This window comes from Pecten maximus, chromosome 6 (assembly GCF_902652985.1).
Source record: "Pecten maximus chromosome 6, xPecMax1.1, whole genome shotgun sequence".
Classification (NCBI taxonomy): domain Eukaryota; kingdom Metazoa; phylum Mollusca; class Bivalvia; order Pectinida; family Pectinidae; genus Pecten; species Pecten maximus.
In genome coordinates this window covers 36,089,187-36,110,068 of record NC_047020.1, presented here as the reverse complement: position 1 = coordinate 36,110,068, position 20,882 = coordinate 36,089,187, and the positions used below count along the sequence as shown (strand labels likewise).

Below are 20,882 nucleotides of genomic sequence, written 5' to 3'. Positions count from 1 at the left end.
TCCTGATGGTGACAATCTACCGGTATTATCTGTATAAATATACCACAGCATATACATATGTGGGCAGATCCTGGGATGTCTGTGTTTATTTTATCCTGATGAGCCATCACCAACATTTTAAACTTCAAAAGACGACAAACTTCCTATATCCACTTAACAGAAAATTTTGCAGTTATTGACAAACAATTGATAAGTGACCGCCCAAACAAGGTGTGACCAGACGGCGTTTACGGTACATATTAACACATTTAGTGACCGAGCAGATCTATATTATATATATATATATATATATATATACCTTTGCTTACATGTATCGTGTATCGTATGAAATAAACAGGAGAGATCTGTGGGTCCTCAGATCAATAACAACTATACACAGGTTCTGATAATGTATATCGAAACAAAGACCGACATGTCCAGACACGTTGTTTTCCAACAATCTAATTCGACGCAACACCTGATAAAGGGATGGACGTCCATCCATTCACTAAATATCAATATCAAGCAAGACATTTAAATTTCCCTCATGGATAGAGGAAAGAGAAAAAACCTTCCTTAAGTTTGTGAAGAGGAAAGAGGACCCATTCTACATCCAATGGACAAAGTGAGAAAGTTCGAAACATTCCCCAACTGTATGAACACAATGACCAAATCTTCACAGCTCAAAAGATGTTAATCACACACACCTTCAACCACCTTCGTTAGACACAGGTAGGTGACAGAACGTATATAAATAGAACCAGGTCAATGTACCTGTAATTCTTCGATCTCCCCGACTTTTGGGAAGTTTGAATATTTATCAGGTACGTCGTACCTGGATAAGCTACATAAACGTATATCAACGACCTGGATTAATGTGTATGTGTGTAACATTATCTGACCATGAAAAGCTGAACCTACATACTGTCTACCTAAGTACAAACCGCTGGTAGACTTGTGATCAGGCCGCCTCGTCCCTATAGGTGGGATTTAAATCAAAGTCAGCCGAAATCAGCTGCTGTTCACTATATATATGTAAGATTAGCGAAAGTGAACTATCAGCACTTTTCACATTTTATTAAAGAATAAAGCCTCAATCACAAATTCCCATAAAAAATTACCCTGAAATATCCCTATCTATGTTTCATTTCAGGTTAAAGATTCAATCAAACATCCTCTTTTTTTTCTCTTTTCTTGTTCAATACAATTTCTTTTTGTATATTTTTTACACTTTTTGTTTCAATCAAACCATTTTCATAATTTATTAAGTGCGGCTAACAATTTTGACAATTTTAAAGTACAAACAACACATGATATGAATTATTGAGTAATGTACGTGTGCAGTATATAGCTTGCAGTTGGGAAAACTGCAGAAGCACATTTTTTACAATATAACATATATTTGGTAAACATCATGTACCCCGTGTGTCAATATAATCACACTCACTGTTCATTATTTGTAAAACAATAAACTATAAGTATAAATGGAAGACTAAATCACATACCTTCAGAGATTCCGTTCTTAGTTTTAGTGACAAGAAGAATTTTGACATACCTGACTAGTCCAAATTAGTCCAAGTTACAGTTTGGGGAATACAAATTTAAAACAGACAATTACTACATAAACTTGAAAATGATGTTCCATCTTTCTTTCAAATGACAAATACCTTCATCAATAAGTGCTAGCCTTTTCAAAAAGATAATTTTGACATAATTTTCTATATAATTCATCATTTATACCTTCTACAGAATAAACATATACTTATCACAAAAAGCGTTCTTCAGAATCTTTGCCATATAAAGTCTTTTCAGAAACATTCTACACAAATTCTTTCACACCAACCTTCTCAAAATATTAATCAATTCCAAAAATATGGCGGCATTCTGTAAAACCTTTGTTATTTTAAAATTTTGTTAACATTTGGCCAAATTCATTGAAACTTTCTACAAAATATATGTTGTTGAAATTTTAACATAGCATTTAACTCCATGGTTAAACTTGCATAAAATATTGGTTGATGATAATCTATTCTGCATCAACACTTTAACACATTGGTTTTTAAGTATACAAACATCTAACAAAATTAAACATCTTCAGAAATCTACATTAGTTATAAAACATATCTGTGTTTAGGTTCTTGTTTTAAATTACTCTGACCAAGACCGTTTTTAATTTAACTTAGAGCAGACGCCAATACACTGAAGGAAGGGGAGATAACACTTTTTTGCATATTTTAGGTAATTAAACACCTTCTGATCCGTCTAAGAAGGTCGTTCCTTGAGGCGAACAAATTATCCGTCAAAGTGTGAAAGTCAAGTGGTGGAATTACTTGGAGTATTTAAATCAACGAATTATTTGTAACATTCCACATACATTACAGACTTAAAAAATATTAAATATTCAAAAAATGTTAATACAATGACGAAAAAATTTTGATCTCTAGATTTAGAAGTGTTAAATATCATTTAATTGTGATTACATGGACATAAATATTACTTATAGAAATTCGGCTTACTTATAATGCTAATCATGCAATTCTCAGTCAATATTTTTCACAGTCAACTTATTTAATCCAGATCAATTAATTTATAAATAAATTAAATGTTGAATTTATTTTTGGAATTTGAAGTGCCCTACAGCACATTACAATGGGAATCATTTTTTTATTGAAATATTTCAAATTGAAAGACTTTCTATTTTTAACAAACTGTTTTAAATATGCCAGAATTTCTATACAATACCTAGCTATGCAAGGCATGTCAGCTGAAAAGAAAAATGGATCGCTACCAAGCAAACCTAAAGTACAAAAGCCAAAAATGAACATTCAGACTTATACCAAACACGTTAACCTCGCATTTATATTCAATAGCAATGTACGTGTGTTTGCTTTTCGTATTACCTAGATTTGGAAATACACAGCATGTTTGGATATTTACTGAGTTGAAATACAAATCATGATCCCTTTCCATTGTTCTTATATAATATGAAGATCACTGTACATAGTGTGGCCTTGGAATAATAGCTTTTATAGTTAAACTTTAATCTTAAATTATCCTTCTCGATTGATATCCAATACCATATATATTCATACTATCAAGGAATTTCGTGGCCTCCATTTTTTATTTACAATTCTTTTACATGCACCCCTAAGTATTGTCGAACTTTTAAACTCCAACAGAAAAGTGTTGACGATTAACCAATTCACAGTGATCAAAATCAGTTTCAATGAAATCTACCACAAACACTGCAAGGAATAGAGAAATCCTTTAAACGGAAAATTTCTGAATTCAAAAAGAAATCACATAATAAGTATTATGTCATAAAAGAAACCAAGTCAGAAAGCAATTTTATAAATACCAATTTTGCAGCTTGAAACATAAATTCTATGGTTGAATGAATTTGTCTTGATATATTGGATAAATTTACTAATACACAATGATTCTATCAACCTGTTTTGAACATAGAAATTTCATCTGTGCTGAAATTTTAATTTAATCATTAATCAAACCTAAAATCTCTCTCTTTTCATACTGATGAGATTTCCGATTTTGTTCCTTTAGCTTACGTACGGTGTGAGCTCCTAAAGATTTTAAACGGTTACATAGCATGTATATTATCAATTTGTTTTTGTGCAGCTTTTCGTTAGCTGTCCATGATTTGGAGCTAATCTGTGGAAAATCCAACAACAATAGCACTTGGCCGGTAATCGCTGTTCACATAAACATGCGATTGTACCTGACCACTTTCTAACACTTAACAATACTCATTGATAATTACCAACCAAAGAATTTAAATGGTTTTGTTTAAACTGTGTGAAAGAAACCGATACTTACTGGAAGTCAAGTTGAGCTTTAGGATCATTAAATGGTGTGGGAAATTCACGGTATATATACCTTGTCACAGAGAACACGGAATCTAAACCCTGATATCATTCAATTGAATTAATTGATATACAAATCATGAAAAGTGGGAATTCTGCTTATTAAAATTCAACAACATTGGGGTATATAGTATATCAGAGAGTATGAGTATTTTCGACAAATTTCAAGTGGGGTTGGTTTTGGGGTGGGGGGTAAGAGCACCAGCCACATATCTCAGGTGATGATTTAGTGGATGGTTCAACGCTCTGGGGTCAGTCAGTTTGTGTTAATTCTCAGGAGCCCGGAATGGGCCGGCCTGTGCTGTCCTGGTTGTGTCCTTGGGCAAGACATTTTACCCAAATGGCTCTGTATGGCATGCGACAAGCTTCCCATACATTGTTCATAGAGGTAGTCACCAACTACTACAAGGAAACCCCGCCTCAATGGCCCTGGCTATTCAAAAGCAATAAACCCAACATATAAGATTTTATTTCAAATGAGTATTGGAGATGAGAAATTTTCATTTTATTTAGTTTTATCCTCATGGTGAGAGCAAATGAAAATTTGAAAAGATATTTTCAGTAATGAATTTTGTATTAAATTGAAATGAATATAAGACTATAATACAAAGCCAAGATTTTCTGACATCACAATGTAATTGCTGTAATTAGTACTCAGGGTGCTTAATTATAGAAATGGTTACAGAGGGGGCACTTATTAAGTTAACTTAAAAATCTATGTTATGAACAAAAAGTTGATAAGGAAAAAGTTTGATGCATTGTGACAAGATATTCACGATTTAGCAGGTGTCTTGCTTTGATCACCTAACTTAATCCTCTACATATAAAATGTAATAAACATGACTTATTTTGAAGTTGTTTCACGCTTAGGAGGCCTAGGGGCATTTGTATAATTTTAATTTCTCCACTGGAAAGGGGAGGGGCACTTTTAGAGGCAGCTATTTGCGGTGAATACGGTTAAGTTAGAATGTTTACTTATTATGGTCCTAAACTGATCGAAAATCCCTTTAAAGTAAAATTCAAACTAAGAAAACATATCTCGACTTTTTCTTATTTAAGGAAAAAGTCCAAATATTTTTACTTAAATGGAAAAATTATTTTAGGAACCTTTAACAGTTAAAACCAACTAAATATCTAACTTGTTTTATACTGAAAGTCATCAATATTATCTATGTTACTTAACTACTAAATAAGTTCCTTTTTGACAAAACAAACAACAAATTTAAAATATGTTCATAGGTATATATATAGCAACAAACAATGAAATCCTTTGTACTTAAAATACCTTAATTCTAGAATCAATCTAAAATTCTGACACCGACATTATCATATCAAATACACAGTTTTTCCACTCGTTTTAAGTTTCATTTACTACAAGTTACTGAGGCATATCACTCCAAACATCTCTGCTGATACCTGTACAGGTAATGAACCACACAAATATCAACAGGTATGTGATTAATATTTAAGTGTGCAGTAAATCGGTGCAGATAACATCTGTATTCGTTGACTGTCATTACAAAGTATAATAAACCTTCTTTGTTAAATATGGAAATCCAACAAATTTATTCGTAAAATCGTAACAGGGTTGCTCGGCTACCCTAGACATGTCGGAACAAAGTAATGCGTATCTTTTTCTTCTCCATTGTCTCCGAAATGCATCATCCGCTATATCTTGTTTGAAATCGGGTAAACTCTATCATATCATCGTCACGGTTCAGCGAGTTGATATCATAGCTACTCTACAGTTAACATGTCGAAGCCGGTTGGATTCACAGATCTTGTAATTTTTATTTTCTTTTTGATGGACTGTGATGTGAGACTATAAAATGTAAAATAATTAGGATCATTTTTTTTCCTAACACATCTTGTGTTACTGTCCTTCGAGCTGATTCTCTAAATTTATCATCTCATTTCATCTCCGAAGAACTTAAGAATCTATATACTCTTTCAATATTTATAATACTATTCCCTACTGATATCCGAATTCATCCGTCTATACACGTACCACGCCTTTCAATTTCTGCATTTTCTCTGTAATACTTTCAGGCACATTCTAATTTACACTTGCAAGCAAACAAGTAAGTTTACAAAGCAATGGAAATCCACTTCTAACTTACAATATCAGAACATGCAATATCAATTATGTTTTTAAAATTGAAAGAATTTCAAAGGCTAAAGTTTGTAAGCCAGCATACCATTTTGATACTTGTTTTATCTTATATTCAAGCAAACTCCTCTCTCCGTAAGTTTTTAATATCCCATCCCAGTCCAGGATGAAAGGGACTCTTTTCTGCACATAGGGCTATCTGTGGTTCTTCAACAAGTATGTAACAGCGAACCTGATATGTTAAAAGTGGTAGACCACAAATGGCTACCGTACTGCACAGAGCATTAACTCACAATATGCAAGTCTGTCATCAAATGCACCTTCCACTTTCGATGCAAGCTCCAGATTATCCCCGTAAGTTCAAACCAATAGAAACTAGTCCATCAGTGCGCCCAAAAGTAACCTGAATCCCGAAGTTACAGCCCCGAAGTACAAAAGTTATGGGCTCTTCGTCTCCTCAGATGACCTGAGCTCATCGGGCTGAGAAGTGTGACTTACTACTTCAAAACGTTTTGGCCACCCTGAAGATTTGAATCTATCAGGGGGTATGTTTTTTACTACAAAACTGAGTATCATCTTTGCTTTATGAAAATTTTAGTACTTGTTTCACAAATTACAGTTGTTAAGTCAAACTGTCTATAAGGATAAGAGTTAGGCATTAAGGATAGGAAGCCTTATAACACTGATACGGGGAAATAACTTCTGTTGATAAACAACAAACTAAATACATTCATGATTGTTCACAAATTAAATGTAATCAATTAAACAGTTATAACTATGGGGAATGACTACCGGTAATTGACCAAATAATTAGCATTCACAACAAATTTATCACTTTAAATCACTTGCCAAGTTGACACTCAACAGAATTGCTCAATATATTATTTTTAATCGTAATATTCTCACATTACCCGAGGCCCATTGCCAATGAAATTGTCTTCAGCCTTCTCCCTTGTCAATAACTACATGACCCATGCATAATACCCCCTTGTACAGTACCTTTTCCTTAATGACTATGTTGCTTACTTGTTAATGACTAAAGTCCCCATGTTACCCCCTTGTTAATGACTAAAGTCCCAATATTACCCCCTTGTTAATGACTCAAGTCCGCATATTACCCCCTTGTTAATGACTCAAGTCCCCATATTACCTCCTTGTTAATGACTAAAGTCCCCATATTACCCCCTTGTCAATGACTCAAGTCCCCATATTACCCCCTTGTTAATGACTAAAGTCCCCATGTTACCCCCTTGTCAATGACTTAAGTCCCCATATTACCCCCCTGTTAATGACTCAAGTCCCCATATTACCCCCTTGTTAATGACTAAAGTCCCCATGTTACCCCCTTGTTAATGACTAAAGTCCCCATGTTACCCCCTTGTTAATGACTAAAGTCCCCATATTACCCCCTTGTTAATGACTAAAGTCCCCATGTTACCCCCTTGTTAATGACTCAAGTCCCCATATTACCCCCTTGTTAATGACTCAAGTCCCCATATTACCCCCTTGTTAATGACTCAAGTCCCCATATTACCAACTTGTTTATTCCCTGACCACTGTATCTATAGTCCCTGACCACTGTATCTATATTCCCTGACCACTGTATCTATATTCCCTGACCACTGTATCTATATTCCCTGACCACCGTAACTATATTCCCTGACCACCGTATCTATAGTCCCTGACCACTGTATCTATATTCCTTGACCACCGTATCTATATTCCCTGACCACTGTATCTATAGTCCCTGACCACTGTATCTATATTCCCTGACCACTGTATCTATATTCCCTGACCACCGTGTCTATATTCCCTGACCACTGTATCTATAGTCCCTGACCACTGTATCTATATTCCCTGACCACTATATCTATATTCCCTGACCACTATATCTATATTCCCTGACCAGTGTATCTATATTCCCTGACCACTGTATCTATATTCCCTGACCACTATATCTATATTCCCTGACCACTGTATCTATAGTCCCTGACCACTATCTATATTCCCTGACCACTGTATCTATAGTCCCTGACCACCGTAACTATATTCCCTGACCACCGTATCTATAGTCCCTGACCACTGTATCTATATTCCTTGACCACCGTATCTATATTCCCTGACCACTGTATCTATAGTCCCTGACCACTGTATCTATATTCCCTGACCACTGTATCTATATTCCCTGACCACCGTGTCTATATTCCCTGACCACTGTATCTATAGTCCCTGACCACTGTATCTATATTCCCTGACCACTATATCTATATTCCCTGACCACTATATCTATATTCCCTGACCAGTGTATCTATATTCCCTGACCACTGTATCTATATTCCCTGACCACTGTATCTATATTCCCTGACCACTGTATCTATAGTCCCTGACCAGTGTATCTATATTCCCTGACCACCGTGTCTATATTCCCTGACCACTGTATCTATAGTCCCTGACCACTGTATCTATATTCCCTGACCACTGTATCTATATTCCCTGACCACTGTATCTATTGTTCCAGCTGGTACGTACTAGTAACATAGTTTTTGGCAACTGACCTTATAGGTAAACAGAAGCTTTCCTAAACAAATATCCAAAACCTTCATCACAAGCATTTGCATGTTCAACAAGTCCCTGTAGCTTTAGAATCTGTTTAACCAAATAAAGGAACCGAATAAAGGAACCGAATAAAGGAACCGAATAAAAGAAGACAGATGTTTTGTCCTTTTATGCAAAAGATGTTGAGATTTTAGGTCGTTATTTAGTTATTATGGTCGGGGTTTTTTTTTTCATAACCAGAATCATGTTATTCTAAATTCTTTTGATAACTACATTTTTCTAATCAAATATCTGACCTACCTATCTTCATTCAAGACATGAATCACCGTGCAATCCTTACTTAAAACTGATCATGAATGCCCTTCAGAAGACAGCAGCATTTTATCAACCTTCTAGAAAGACAATTGAAACTGTGCATTTATTTGCAAACAATCGTACATGTATGTACTCTTTGAGGGACAAAAAGAATCTTTCATCCTTTTTCTAAAATCGAAAATCTCCCTCAAAAGACAACAACATTGTGTCATGTCCCCTTCTCAAAAGAAAACTGCATTCTCTGACCCAATTTGTGTAACAAACCAAGCAGGTAAATTAATTCCCTTGCAAATGTTAACTTGATTTTAATTTACATCAATTGCAAAACAAATCATATCAACTTAAACTGATCACACTCGAAGGCTCAGATGGAAGTGTTCAAGGGGTCTTACCATGGGATGAAACCAAAGCCCTATACCTTTTCAAGTCTGTTCAGGAATTCAAACCCAGCCGCCTACGGGAAGTAGTGTTACCTCTGTGCCACCTGACCATCCGATGCATTCTTTCCCACTCCACTCTTTCACATTTCTCCAAAGGTGTATACCATGTTTTACTACCTTTCCCAAAGATGTCTGTACCTTACAATTACTGCCAAACGCTCCCCTCCACCCACACAAAACAAAAAAACACCTACATACAATAACACATATCAGTTTTTAAATTTTAACACTTTTTATATTTCTTGCTAAAATTAAAATCATGTCAGCCAAAAAAATTATTAAGAACAAGATTCTTGTTGACGTTATTAAACGTGTGAATGAACAGAATGGTATAAGAAATATATAAGACTTCCATGTGAAAATCCATTACTGTATTTGGGACTTGCCAGAGCTAAACACATTTGTTGTCGGCTGGAACACTGCCAATGGTTGAGCCCTACCCTAAGTTTCCATGAACAACATACATGTACATATGCATATATATAGTACTTGAATACCAGTCCCACACAGGTAAACATACCAAGTTTGTCGAGCAGAATTAAACTTCCTTTTCTGTCTGTCCCAGGTCTTGTCATTGTATTGTTCTATTACCTGGTATAGGTATATATATATATATGTTTTGGTTTTTTTTTTATTTAGATAATTTTGTCTCATATACAACAAAATACTGTTCAATACTCTCTAGTGTTACAGTATGTTCTATTAAAGTAATGGAGGGGCCGTATGATAGCTCCTTCGGTAGAGGGTCGGCCAAATAAACCTCAGATAATAATTAGAGGTGTGTGGCTCGATTCCTACGCAAACTTTCAGCCTGTGCTGTCATAGTCAGCATCTTGTTCAAAACACTTTCATCTTAATAGCTGTGGATTGCATTTGACAGTCCTTCCTGTATGTTGGTCATTGAGGTAGCCATCAGCTACTACAAGGAACCCTAACTCAAAATGACCCTGACTGTTCTGTGTACACAGAGCAATAATTAAGCAAACAATTAAAATCCATAATTACTTCTATATAGAAAAATACTACTCCATTAGGTCTGTACTGTTCTCTAATACAATAATATCAAACAACAAGAGGCCCATGGGCCTTAAAGGTCATCTGACTCTAAAGACCCTTATACTATTGTAGTACACATACTCAGCCATCTTGGATTTTGCATCGACCCAAATAATAACAACACTTCGTCAGGACCATCTCAGGATCATTTCTGGTAAGTAAGAGCTGAATCCCAAAGGTGGAACTTGAGAAGTAGTTTGAAATAGGTGTTGTTCAGCAGGAAAACCATGATTGCGCAATCATGTTACAAAATGGCCACTGTGCCTGCCATGTCAAAGTTTTGACAAGGCTGAAAAATAACAACACTTTGTTTGATCCCTTCCTTAAAACTCTCACCGATTTCCACCTCAATGGCATCTGTGGAACTGGAGAAGTTTAAAATGTGTTTTGAAACATCTCAAGATCATTTCAGGCAAGTTTCAGCTCAATCCCACTGTTGGGATTGGAGAAGAAGTTTGAAATGTGAAAAGTTTACGCAAAGGGCAATAACTCCATATATATTAAAGAAAACCAGTCAGAATGTCTATTATCCATCAAACCAACCCATGATATGCTCACATGCAATGTTTTGGAAACTGCAGATTGACACATTCAATGCAGTGCAGACAAACAGATGGACTGAAAGAGGAACAGACATAAGATTACTTTGAGACTTAAGCTGAAAATGTATGAATCCTTGTTTGACAAACAGAATATTTATTTTGTATTTTTAATTTATTTACTTATTGCTTTAATGCAATTCAACAGAGAATACTAGTCATGTAAGTACAATATACATGTACACACAGTCATTATATTGCCCATGATTACATGCAAAAACTTTTCCACATTTGTCAAGACCTGTACCATGCTCAGTCAACTTGCTATTAAATATATTATATAAATCTAACACAGGTTGTTTTTCCAAGTCTGCAGGTAAACATATATAAATGTCGTAGGTTGTCACATGTTTGTAAAGACCCCTGGAACCAAAACCACAAACAGATATCAAAGTGGGCGTTATAATTCAAGGTCATACCTTCGAAATCAGCAAAGTCAGCATTCGGGTATATCTGGATACTTAAAAGGAGTGCTATTTAGTTTTAGTTTTACAATGAGCTTTCTCCTAGTTTGATCAGCCACCCACAGAAAGGTCAATATACAGGAGATTTGAAACGGATCAGAAAAAAAATACATACATGTATTGGCATATACCTACAGAGTTATATAACAATAAAATACACTTTATTTACAACAATAAAAAAAAGTAAAACAATGTATTGTTAATCACTTGTGTTGATTTAGATGAAATGATTTTTTAGCTTGCGGGAACCGGTTTTACTGCAGGTGAAACAAATGTATGAGGAAACACATGTGACTCGACACACAAACACAGTGGTCAATTATGGGGTCAGAAAGGATGTGCATGTGATGCCAATGCAATTGCACTGTACAACTCGCCCACCCATGTAAACCAGCACTATAGCCTTCATGAGCTCCCATTTCATATGAGATTTGCAGATTTGGTTTTTAACTTTTAGTCTCTGTACTATATGTTTCATTTTCATTATTTTTTCAATAGATTTTATTTACTGTACATTTGTATAAGGATGAGGTTATATACATGGTAAAAACTGCCAGGGAAAGGTCGGAGAATAAGAATGTTTTCAAATTTTCTAGCAAAATAAATTATCAGGAATAATCTCACACATGTTGTAATGTAAATTGTTTTCCATTCTTCTTCACAACCGAAAAATGCCAAAATACCAGAAATTTACATTTCTGACTTTTTCATGTTTTTTTAAACCAGCATTTTTTTTTTATCTTTTATTCTTTTTTTCCCGTTTTTGCTAACAACTGTTACATGCTTAGGTAACTTTGAATTTGATAATATCAAAATGTGGTATTGTTTGACCTTGAAAAATGCTTGAATTATCTTCCTTGACATTTTAAGGAGTTTTTTCTTCATGACACAATTCTTGTTCTTTTCAATTCCTACTGATTTGCATCGTTCACACACTCCATAGAGATCACTCCAAGATCCTGGGAACAAAATATGAACGAGGCAACAGTGTGCTATAAACAACACAGTCTTAATAAAAGACAAACCCAAAATTACCCAATATCCATTTATCCGACAAATAATGAAGCCACCTCTTGTTTTCAAAATTAGATTATCGCATGATCTCGATCATCTAACAGTCTCGGAGTAGAGATGAGAAGACTTCGATAAATCTTCACCGAGATGGACAGCAGATAGCCATGCCACTTAAACTTCTATAGAGCCTGTTATGTCAACTTAGAAAAATCTCAGTTATGTGCTTAAAGGATTCTAAACAAAGAAACAATCAAACGATGATGTCCCGAAAAGGATTTTAGATGAACCAACAGAGTTGAAATACGACCTGCCCCAGTGTAGTTCTCACAGCAATGCGATTTAATGCACCTAAATCGGAGGTTTAGAACAGATACAGAAAAGAGTCAAGGTTACGTGGAGATTTAAATTCTTTTATACTGGTATATATAACACAGAGCGATCAAGCGAAGCTCGGTCCACTGGCCGGTCCCTCTGTTATGCACAAAAAGTTCATTCATAAAAATTTTGTGTGAATCATGAACACCCGTCGATACTGGTCATTACAAAATTCTCCCTCGTACATTTTTTAAACAAATATCATTTATCTATCACCGCTAGCATCCAAAGCTTATCGCTTTCCATGTGACATCTTACAAGTACGTCTTTGTGCCGAAGATCAGTGGTACGAAATCTATCTGATCTCCGTCACCTCGACAAAGTCTTTGTTAGGTTGAGTTTTTCTGAGATTGTGACAGATTATCAGGGTGTTTATGTTGATACAGAACAATTTATAGTTTTCCACATCATTGAAAATTTTGTTTGACGAGAAATGAAATTTTATCCGTAACAAATACGCAAGAAAATCATTGAAGCTTTTAAGCTGTTAAGTGATTTTCAAAGCCACTCTGTTTCTTCCTTGGTGACATGATATGAAGAAAGGAAGCTGTTCAGAGGAGACTCATAATCAGGACAAAACTGTACAGTATATCAGACACCTGGATGTGGTACATATCTCAACCCTTATTAGGGTATATTGTCCAAAACAAAATATTTCAGAATTTTCAAAAAATCAAGCTTAAATGATCCATAAAAACCTTGCTCTATCCAAAATATTTCATTAGTTTTCTTCTTTCTAATTTTTAGATTCTTTTTCTTTTTACAAATTTGATGCAAAACGACAATTCAGTCTTCTGTTTGATGTTGGCGAATATCTTCTTTCAACTTAAACATTTCAAATGTTTACACCTGTGACCTGATAGGGTATATCCCCAAATTATCATTTAGTATGTGGAATATGATACCCAAAAGATAGCTTTCAGGATTTATTAAAGTCCTACCACCTGCCAACAGTTTAAATCCACATTTAGACTAAGTAAACATTTTATTAAATTTGGTATGTCGTCCAAGGCAAAGTGGCTAAGACATGGTCAGTGCTGCATTGACATAGGTTTTTTTTTTTTTTTTTGTGATTTTTATTATTTTTTCAATGAGTTCTTTTTAACAGTACACATCAAAGAAATTTCACTTGCACATCATGCTTTCATCATCTGTAATTATCAGTAATCAATAATCATCATAATTCTAAATATTAGCAAAATCATCATCAGCAGCAGCAGCAACAGCATCTAGATGCATCATCACAATATAGCTAATATTGTGACATAATTAGTATAATATTACTCGACACAAAATCCACCAGAACATTATTATTGCACAGTAGACATAACTAACCAGTGTAAATCTCATTTCATCTATATTTCTAACTAGGAAATGATTTTTATCAACATTTACTTTAATTTTGATACATTCAAATCCAGGATTTTTTTTACCCATGCAGGTACGTCACATTTTCACGAAAAATCATGCAGAAATGATCTTCTTAATCTACTTAACAGCCTCAACTAGCATCAACTCTCCCCAGACATACGTATATAAAAATTTGTTTGTACATCTATGATATAGAGTTTTATAATCTCCTAGCAGGCAGTAAGTATATTAACCAGAACAATCATTTTTATACAGTTTTAAGTGCTTTTCTACCACAAGGAGACGTCTATCGCTGCAAATTTACTGTTATCAACAAGTTTGAAACTCTCAACAATATATGTTTATGTACTTAACCAAAACACTCAGAAGATTATATATATATATATATCAGTTCTTAGAAATCTAGGCATGGTGGCCAAGCAAGGTAAGGTGCAGAAAATGGGTAAATTGAGCTCCAAAGGTCGCTAAAGACTAGCTGGCATACACTGAAGTGAAAATGGCTGAACCCGGATATTTTAGTTAAATAGGTGAGCTTGGTCTGAAAATATCCTCAAGGCCGTCCTGAAGATGTTGACTTAAAAAATTTCAACTAAGTTTTTCAAAGCAGTCGATCTTCGTGGTTAAAATGATACTTGCATAATAATCAGTATAGGTGCATGACTGCGCATGCGACATTGATCATTAATAGTCTGATTGAGAAATGAATTATCATTATTACCTATACATATACTTACGTCTTGGCATTTCTTCTGTAACAGATTCAAGGAAGTCTTGCGGAGTCATGTAGGTAATACCTTTGTACTCAACAGAGGCGAACTGTCTGTACCGTACCTCTCGGTACGTGTGGGGAATTCTCGGTTCTTTGTTTCCATCTTCACCCTGTCAACATCAACAACACCTTTGTTTTATATGTGAAGCATTATATTCAATACCTATATGTAGATATCGGCCATTGTGATGTTTCCAACAATAAAATCCAACATGGCGTCATACTGATATCAATGACATTGATTGTCATGTTATGATGTCACATCAACGCACAAAATCATGACGTTATGACTTTGGGTTCAAAGAGCTTGCGCTATACAGGGACAAACAAACCCATTTAGAGATTCTAATGACCGAGTTTTAAGGAGGCTGAAGGATTTTAGGAGCAATTAGCATTTTAAAGATGTAGTTGCATTTCAAGGAAGCATGTACTGTGGTAATGAAAGATGTCACAGAGTTTTACAGTGATTTTTAAAGATGTGGCAGAGAGTTTTCGGAGGCTATGTGGATAATCTTTCCTGTAACCTATTATGTTTTAATTTATAACAAGTTTATTGAGCTTTCATGTGAAAACGTTTTATTCAAATTACAATGATAGTGCCAACAACAAAAACGTAAGAAAACATTGATTTAAAACATGCATGTTAAATGCCTCTTACCAGTACTAATTTACCCAGGTCAGGCATAATATTTAGTCACTTAAGCTATTAAGCTTTTTTCGTAGGTAATGTAATTATGTGTAAGATGACTATAAAATGGGTTTAATAAGGTCCATATAATACAACGCACCATATTCTTCACAGAAACAAAATGTGCTTAGTCAGAATTACCGAGTACAATCAAACAGATTTTATTGTAAAAACAAAATAAAGTATAGAAGTGATATCTATTTCCATTTGCCATAAATACTTAATACATGTGCATATATTTTATTGAATGGTAAAACTAATTTGCAGAAACCTGTATAGAAAAAATATGTATTCAAAAATAAGTCATGAACAAAATTTAACACTGTTTAAAAGGCTGGGTATATTAGTATAATACCATGTATAAATCTGGGCCACAGACATATATGGCCAAGCTAGTCAGTTGAGATTCAGGCTAATATACAACCACAAGGGAAAATCTGAGGTGTTTGGTTCAACCTGTGTTGTTATGGCTGTGTCCTAAGGCAAGACACTATACCATTATTGTTTTAGATAGTATGTGGCCAGTCTTCTTTATGAAGCTCAATTAGGTAGCCACCAGCTGCTACCCCATTTATTCTGGCTAGCATGTCACATGCCTCCCTTATGATGCTCAATTAGGTAGCCACCAGCTGCTACCCCATTTATTCTGGTTTGCATGTGGCCATGTTTCCTTGTGATGCTCATGCAATGAGGTTGCCACCAGCTGCTACCCCATTTATTCTGGTTAGCATGTGACATGCCTCCCTTATGATGCTCAATGAGGTGGCCACCAGCTGCTACACCATTTATTCTGGTTTGAATGTGGCCAGGTTTCATTATGATGCTCAATGAGGTGGCCACCAGCTGCTACCCCATTTATTCTGGTTAGCATGTTGCCAGGTTTCCTTATGATGCTCAATTAGGTGGCCACCAGCTGCTACACCATTTATTCTGGTTTGAATGTGGCCAGGTTTCATTATGATGCTCAATGAGGTGGCCACCAGCTGCTACCCCATTTATTCTGGTTAGCATGTTGCCAGGTTTCCTTATGATGCTCAATTAGGTGGCCACCAGATGCTACCCCATTTATTCTGGTTAGTATGTGACATGCCTCCCTTATGATGCTCAATGAGGTTGCCACCAGCTGCTACCCCATTTATTCTGGTTACCATGTTGCCAGGTTTCCTTATGATGCTCAATTAGGTGGCCACCAACTGATACCCCATTTGTTCTGGTTAGCATGTGACATGCCTCCCTTATGATTTTCAATGAGCTGGCCATCAGCTGCTACCCGTTTATTCTGGATTGCATGTGACAAGCCTCCCTTATGATGTCACAAGGAATATTCTGCCTTAAAATGATCCTGGCTCTTCATGTAGTGCTTAAAATTCAGCAAGGGAACATCTTGAAATAACAATTTCTCAACAAATCTATAAATATAAACTTCCGATGGAAGTGTGCAAGGGGTCTTAATGTAGGAGGAAACTGGAGTATCCAGAGAAACCCATGTGGTTGAGCAGGTGATCTTCTTACATCTGACCAGGGAATCGAACCCGGGCCACCTAGGCCAAAGGCGAGTGAGTTACTACTGTGCCACTCGACAACCCAATTCTATATGATCACTCACTGTGAACATAAGGGAGCTAGAGTCATGTAGGTGGTAAACCTGTAACTAGCTTACTTAGTAACTAACAGAACATTGATGAGAGTTTGACTGCAGTATCAGTTGAGCTAAATGTGTTAATTGGATTTCTACATAAAAAGATGTACATTTCAATAACTCGGTTCATATAAAAAGTAGAGCTATTTTTCTTAATAAAAACAAGCATGTCTTCCCAATTTTACAGAAAATAATGATTTTCTTTTTCCAAATTTGTTGTAAATTCCAAGTCCTATAATATGCCTTTGAAAGTTGGTATTGTGATTTTTAATTGTATATTATCAGTTATTAAATTTATTTGTTAAATATCTGATGGCAAACATTAAGAATTATAATTTGAACCTTCAAAGTCTTGTATTATAGGACAAGTATATTCCATACAGAAATACTGCTGACATTGTACTGTACTCCCACTCAAGAATGCCTACCAATTAAATGTCTGTTGAAACATTGCTTGAGTAATACTTTCAGCTTGTATACATATAGTATATAATCCTGGGTACTTGGAGATTGGAACACACACAGAAAAAACATATCATAATCCTAAACCTTTGTAACACTTTAAAATTTCACTAAACAAAGCAAACATCTTGATGAGTGAGTCCCTTGTCTCCTTTAGCTTACCTCATTACCTGAACAAACAGGGTCAAATGCCACCCTGCATACTCCGAAAGCATGTGGAATTTCAAGTCAATTGCCTCCTTGGAATGTCTAACACTCTTGCTAACTTTTGTTAAATAAACAAAGGTTGTTGGCCTTGTCAACATGAAGGTTGTGTTTTTTATGCAATTCGATCATCCAAAAAGAAATAAAACTGAGTAAAAGTTGCATGCTCCAGTTGTTCTATAGAAATTATCATATAATGTTTTATCTAAACTATCTCATAATTAAGACATTTCTAGAGTTGGCTTAATTGTCTAAAAATTCTTTAGAAGGGAAAGAAAACTCTTTCTGAACAATATTTTTTTCTCAGAAATGATGTATCAGATAGGCAATAATTAGCACCGAGTAGAAAGTTAATTATCATGTAATTATGATCCTACAAATATCAATTTAGACAATGGTTATGTCAAAGAAACACTTCTTTAGATACCATATGTTCTTATTCCATAATGGCATTTTTAACAGCACAACCAGTTCCTTAAAACCAAACAATAAAATTATTCATATAAGTTTAAGACCAACAGGTAAATGCTTTATAACCTAATTATGTAGGTCAACTTAATCAGAACACAGGTAATAACAAAAGACCAATTTCACCTGTCCAGGTAAATTGACTGTAGAAATCACAACACCTGTTATTTACCTGGATTTTAGTCAGGTGTGAAGAGATAATATTTTCCTTCCCGTCTCTGATCTGATTGAATGATAATGGTAAACCGACCACATTTCAGACATGTTTGTTTAATAAATATATACAAAAAAAGAGACACAAGATATGTCTTGTTATTAAAGCATATTTAAGTCAGTTTCTGACAATAGCCGAAAATTCGGTCGTCTCCAACAAACAAAACCAAGCACAAACTGTATATATATAACCTTATACCATAGCTTATCTTCTATATGATATAAGATATATATGTGTGTGTGTGTGTATAACTTTCATAAGGCTTGAAATTCAACTTTTCATTGAAGAAAAATTATTTAAATCTATATATGATGCCATATTTAATATTTTATATATTTTCCTCACTTAAATGTCATTATACCTTCGAGACTTTTAATTATAGACTAAGACACAATTTAATAAAAAAAATGAAATAATTTGGATTCATATAATTCTATTTTCAATTGGGATAATTTCAATTAAACTGAATAATGTGTTTGTGAATGTTTTGTTTATTTTATGGACAGTATGTCGATATCTAAACAATAACTGAAAAATAATTTAGTTTAAACAGAATGCTCTGTGAATTTAATTCATTCACATCTAAAATAAGCAAAATGACATCTCCCTTCAACTTACACAGAAAGAGTGACTTTTGGCAACTTTGTTGCAATCAAATGAATAATCATATATTCTTTTAATTTCTGAAACAGTTGAATGAGTTTTATTAATTTCATCCAACAATGTAATTTTTCTTCTTGACACCTTACCCTATAGGTAGATTTTATAGATCCCTTGGGGCCCAATATACAGCTAGACGAAGGCCCATTTATGACTTACAAAGCACCTACTCAATGTTTAGTTCTTATGGATATTTTCCTTTCATCTCTGCCCACTTCATTATTAATCTTAAATGTACATGTATAAAGGCAGCATTCCACCATGATGACAGCTTTGGAAGATGACAATCTTTATTCAAACAAAACACATATCATTGTATACCTTTTAGGCATTCTAGAACCTAGTGCATTGTACCCTAAGTATACACGACTTAAACAATATTTGATATACATATATATCATGTACATATATCTTAGTATGTCACCCATAGAGCTTGTCATCATTAGTGATGGTGATTTAAGCATAATATATTTTTTCAATTATCTGATAGCATTATTATGCATGCAATAAGAGATTGAAAGTAATAAAAAAAATAATTAACAGCAAAAAAATGAATAATAAGTTGATACAAATGTGGTTTATGATTAATAATTTTAACATTTCTTTGAAGTAGAATTTTCAGCCTTTTTGATGCACTGATTAATGGTTCCTTATAGTGTTAATTAATTCAGTTTTTTTAACAATTGCAAATTATTTGGATGTTTAGAGTGAAACAAGCTAAAGATGACCATAGGTTGAAAATTGGAAATAAGCTTAACCTGAGCTTAGCTTTATTTGAAATTAAATCAAATTTGGAATTTTCTTGTTCTTTTTTTTGTAAGGACGTTAGCTTCACATTTTCTGTATATTGTAAAATATAAGAAAAAAAGTCATCAATTTCAATGATCATTTTTTATGACAGAAATCTATAAACATGCGCTTTTAAAGAAATACATACCGTATATATATATCTGTGTATTTAAAATATAGTATTTGTGGTCAAGTTAACTGTTTAGAAGTAGGTCCCGAAAATCTGTGACAAAGAATCTGAGGAAGAACCTGATAACTGATGACAATAGTTCCATTGTGTGTCTACAACAGATTTAGCTGGGATAAGGATTTGTACACGGGGAATATCATAAAGATAAACTCAACACGTTTGTCTGGCAGTGCCAGGCTAACACATATAAACTTAGACCTATATTTATTTACACAATACTTGTATAGTACACATCAGTATTTCTAGCCATTCATAAACTAGACCTAAAATAGGTCCATCTGCAATCATGACAAAACAAAATATTTAAACAAACAAATAAAACAGTCCCTGGTAGTACTTATACCAAGTCTTCATACTTTGGTCTCATATACTGCTGACATAAACATCATTAGATTTTTAACTAATTAACAGTAAATTACATAACATCTAAGTCATTTGAGACTGTTTAATATGTAAAGGAATCATTTATTATGAGAAAATTTATCTTAAAATGCAACTTTGTATTTATTATTACTGTCAGAAAGTGATATGTTAAACAATTCCATAAGTTCGACACATTCAAGATATTTCACTTAAATCATCAAATAATTAAAGCTGAAAATCCATTGACCATGATTTTCTTTTTTTTTTTTTTATTTT

General features: G+C 34.3%; 2 protein-coding genes across 16 annotated transcripts in view; one reads left to right on the top strand and one right to left on the bottom strand.

Moving 5' to 3' along the window:
* LOC117329662 (calcium uptake protein 3, mitochondrial-like) overlaps positions 1–20,882 on the bottom strand; it is a 154,597-nt gene that overhangs the window by 133,068 nt on the left and 647 nt on the right. For all 15 annotated transcript variants that reach the window (XM_033887700.1, XM_033887706.1, XM_033887703.1 and 12 more), the window contains exon 2: positions 14,895–15,039. In XM_033887700.1, the coding sequence (XP_033743591.1) occupies positions 14,895–15,039 (145 nt within the window). The remainder of the gene's footprint in view (positions 1–14,894; positions 15,040–20,882) is intronic.
* LOC117329665 overlaps positions 518–20,882 on the top strand; it is a 32,411-nt gene continuing 12,046 nt past the window's right edge. The window contains exon 1 of the mRNA XM_033887716.1: positions 518–711. The gene's annotated coding sequence lies outside the window, so the exon portion shown is untranslated. The remainder of the gene's footprint in view (positions 712–20,882) is intronic.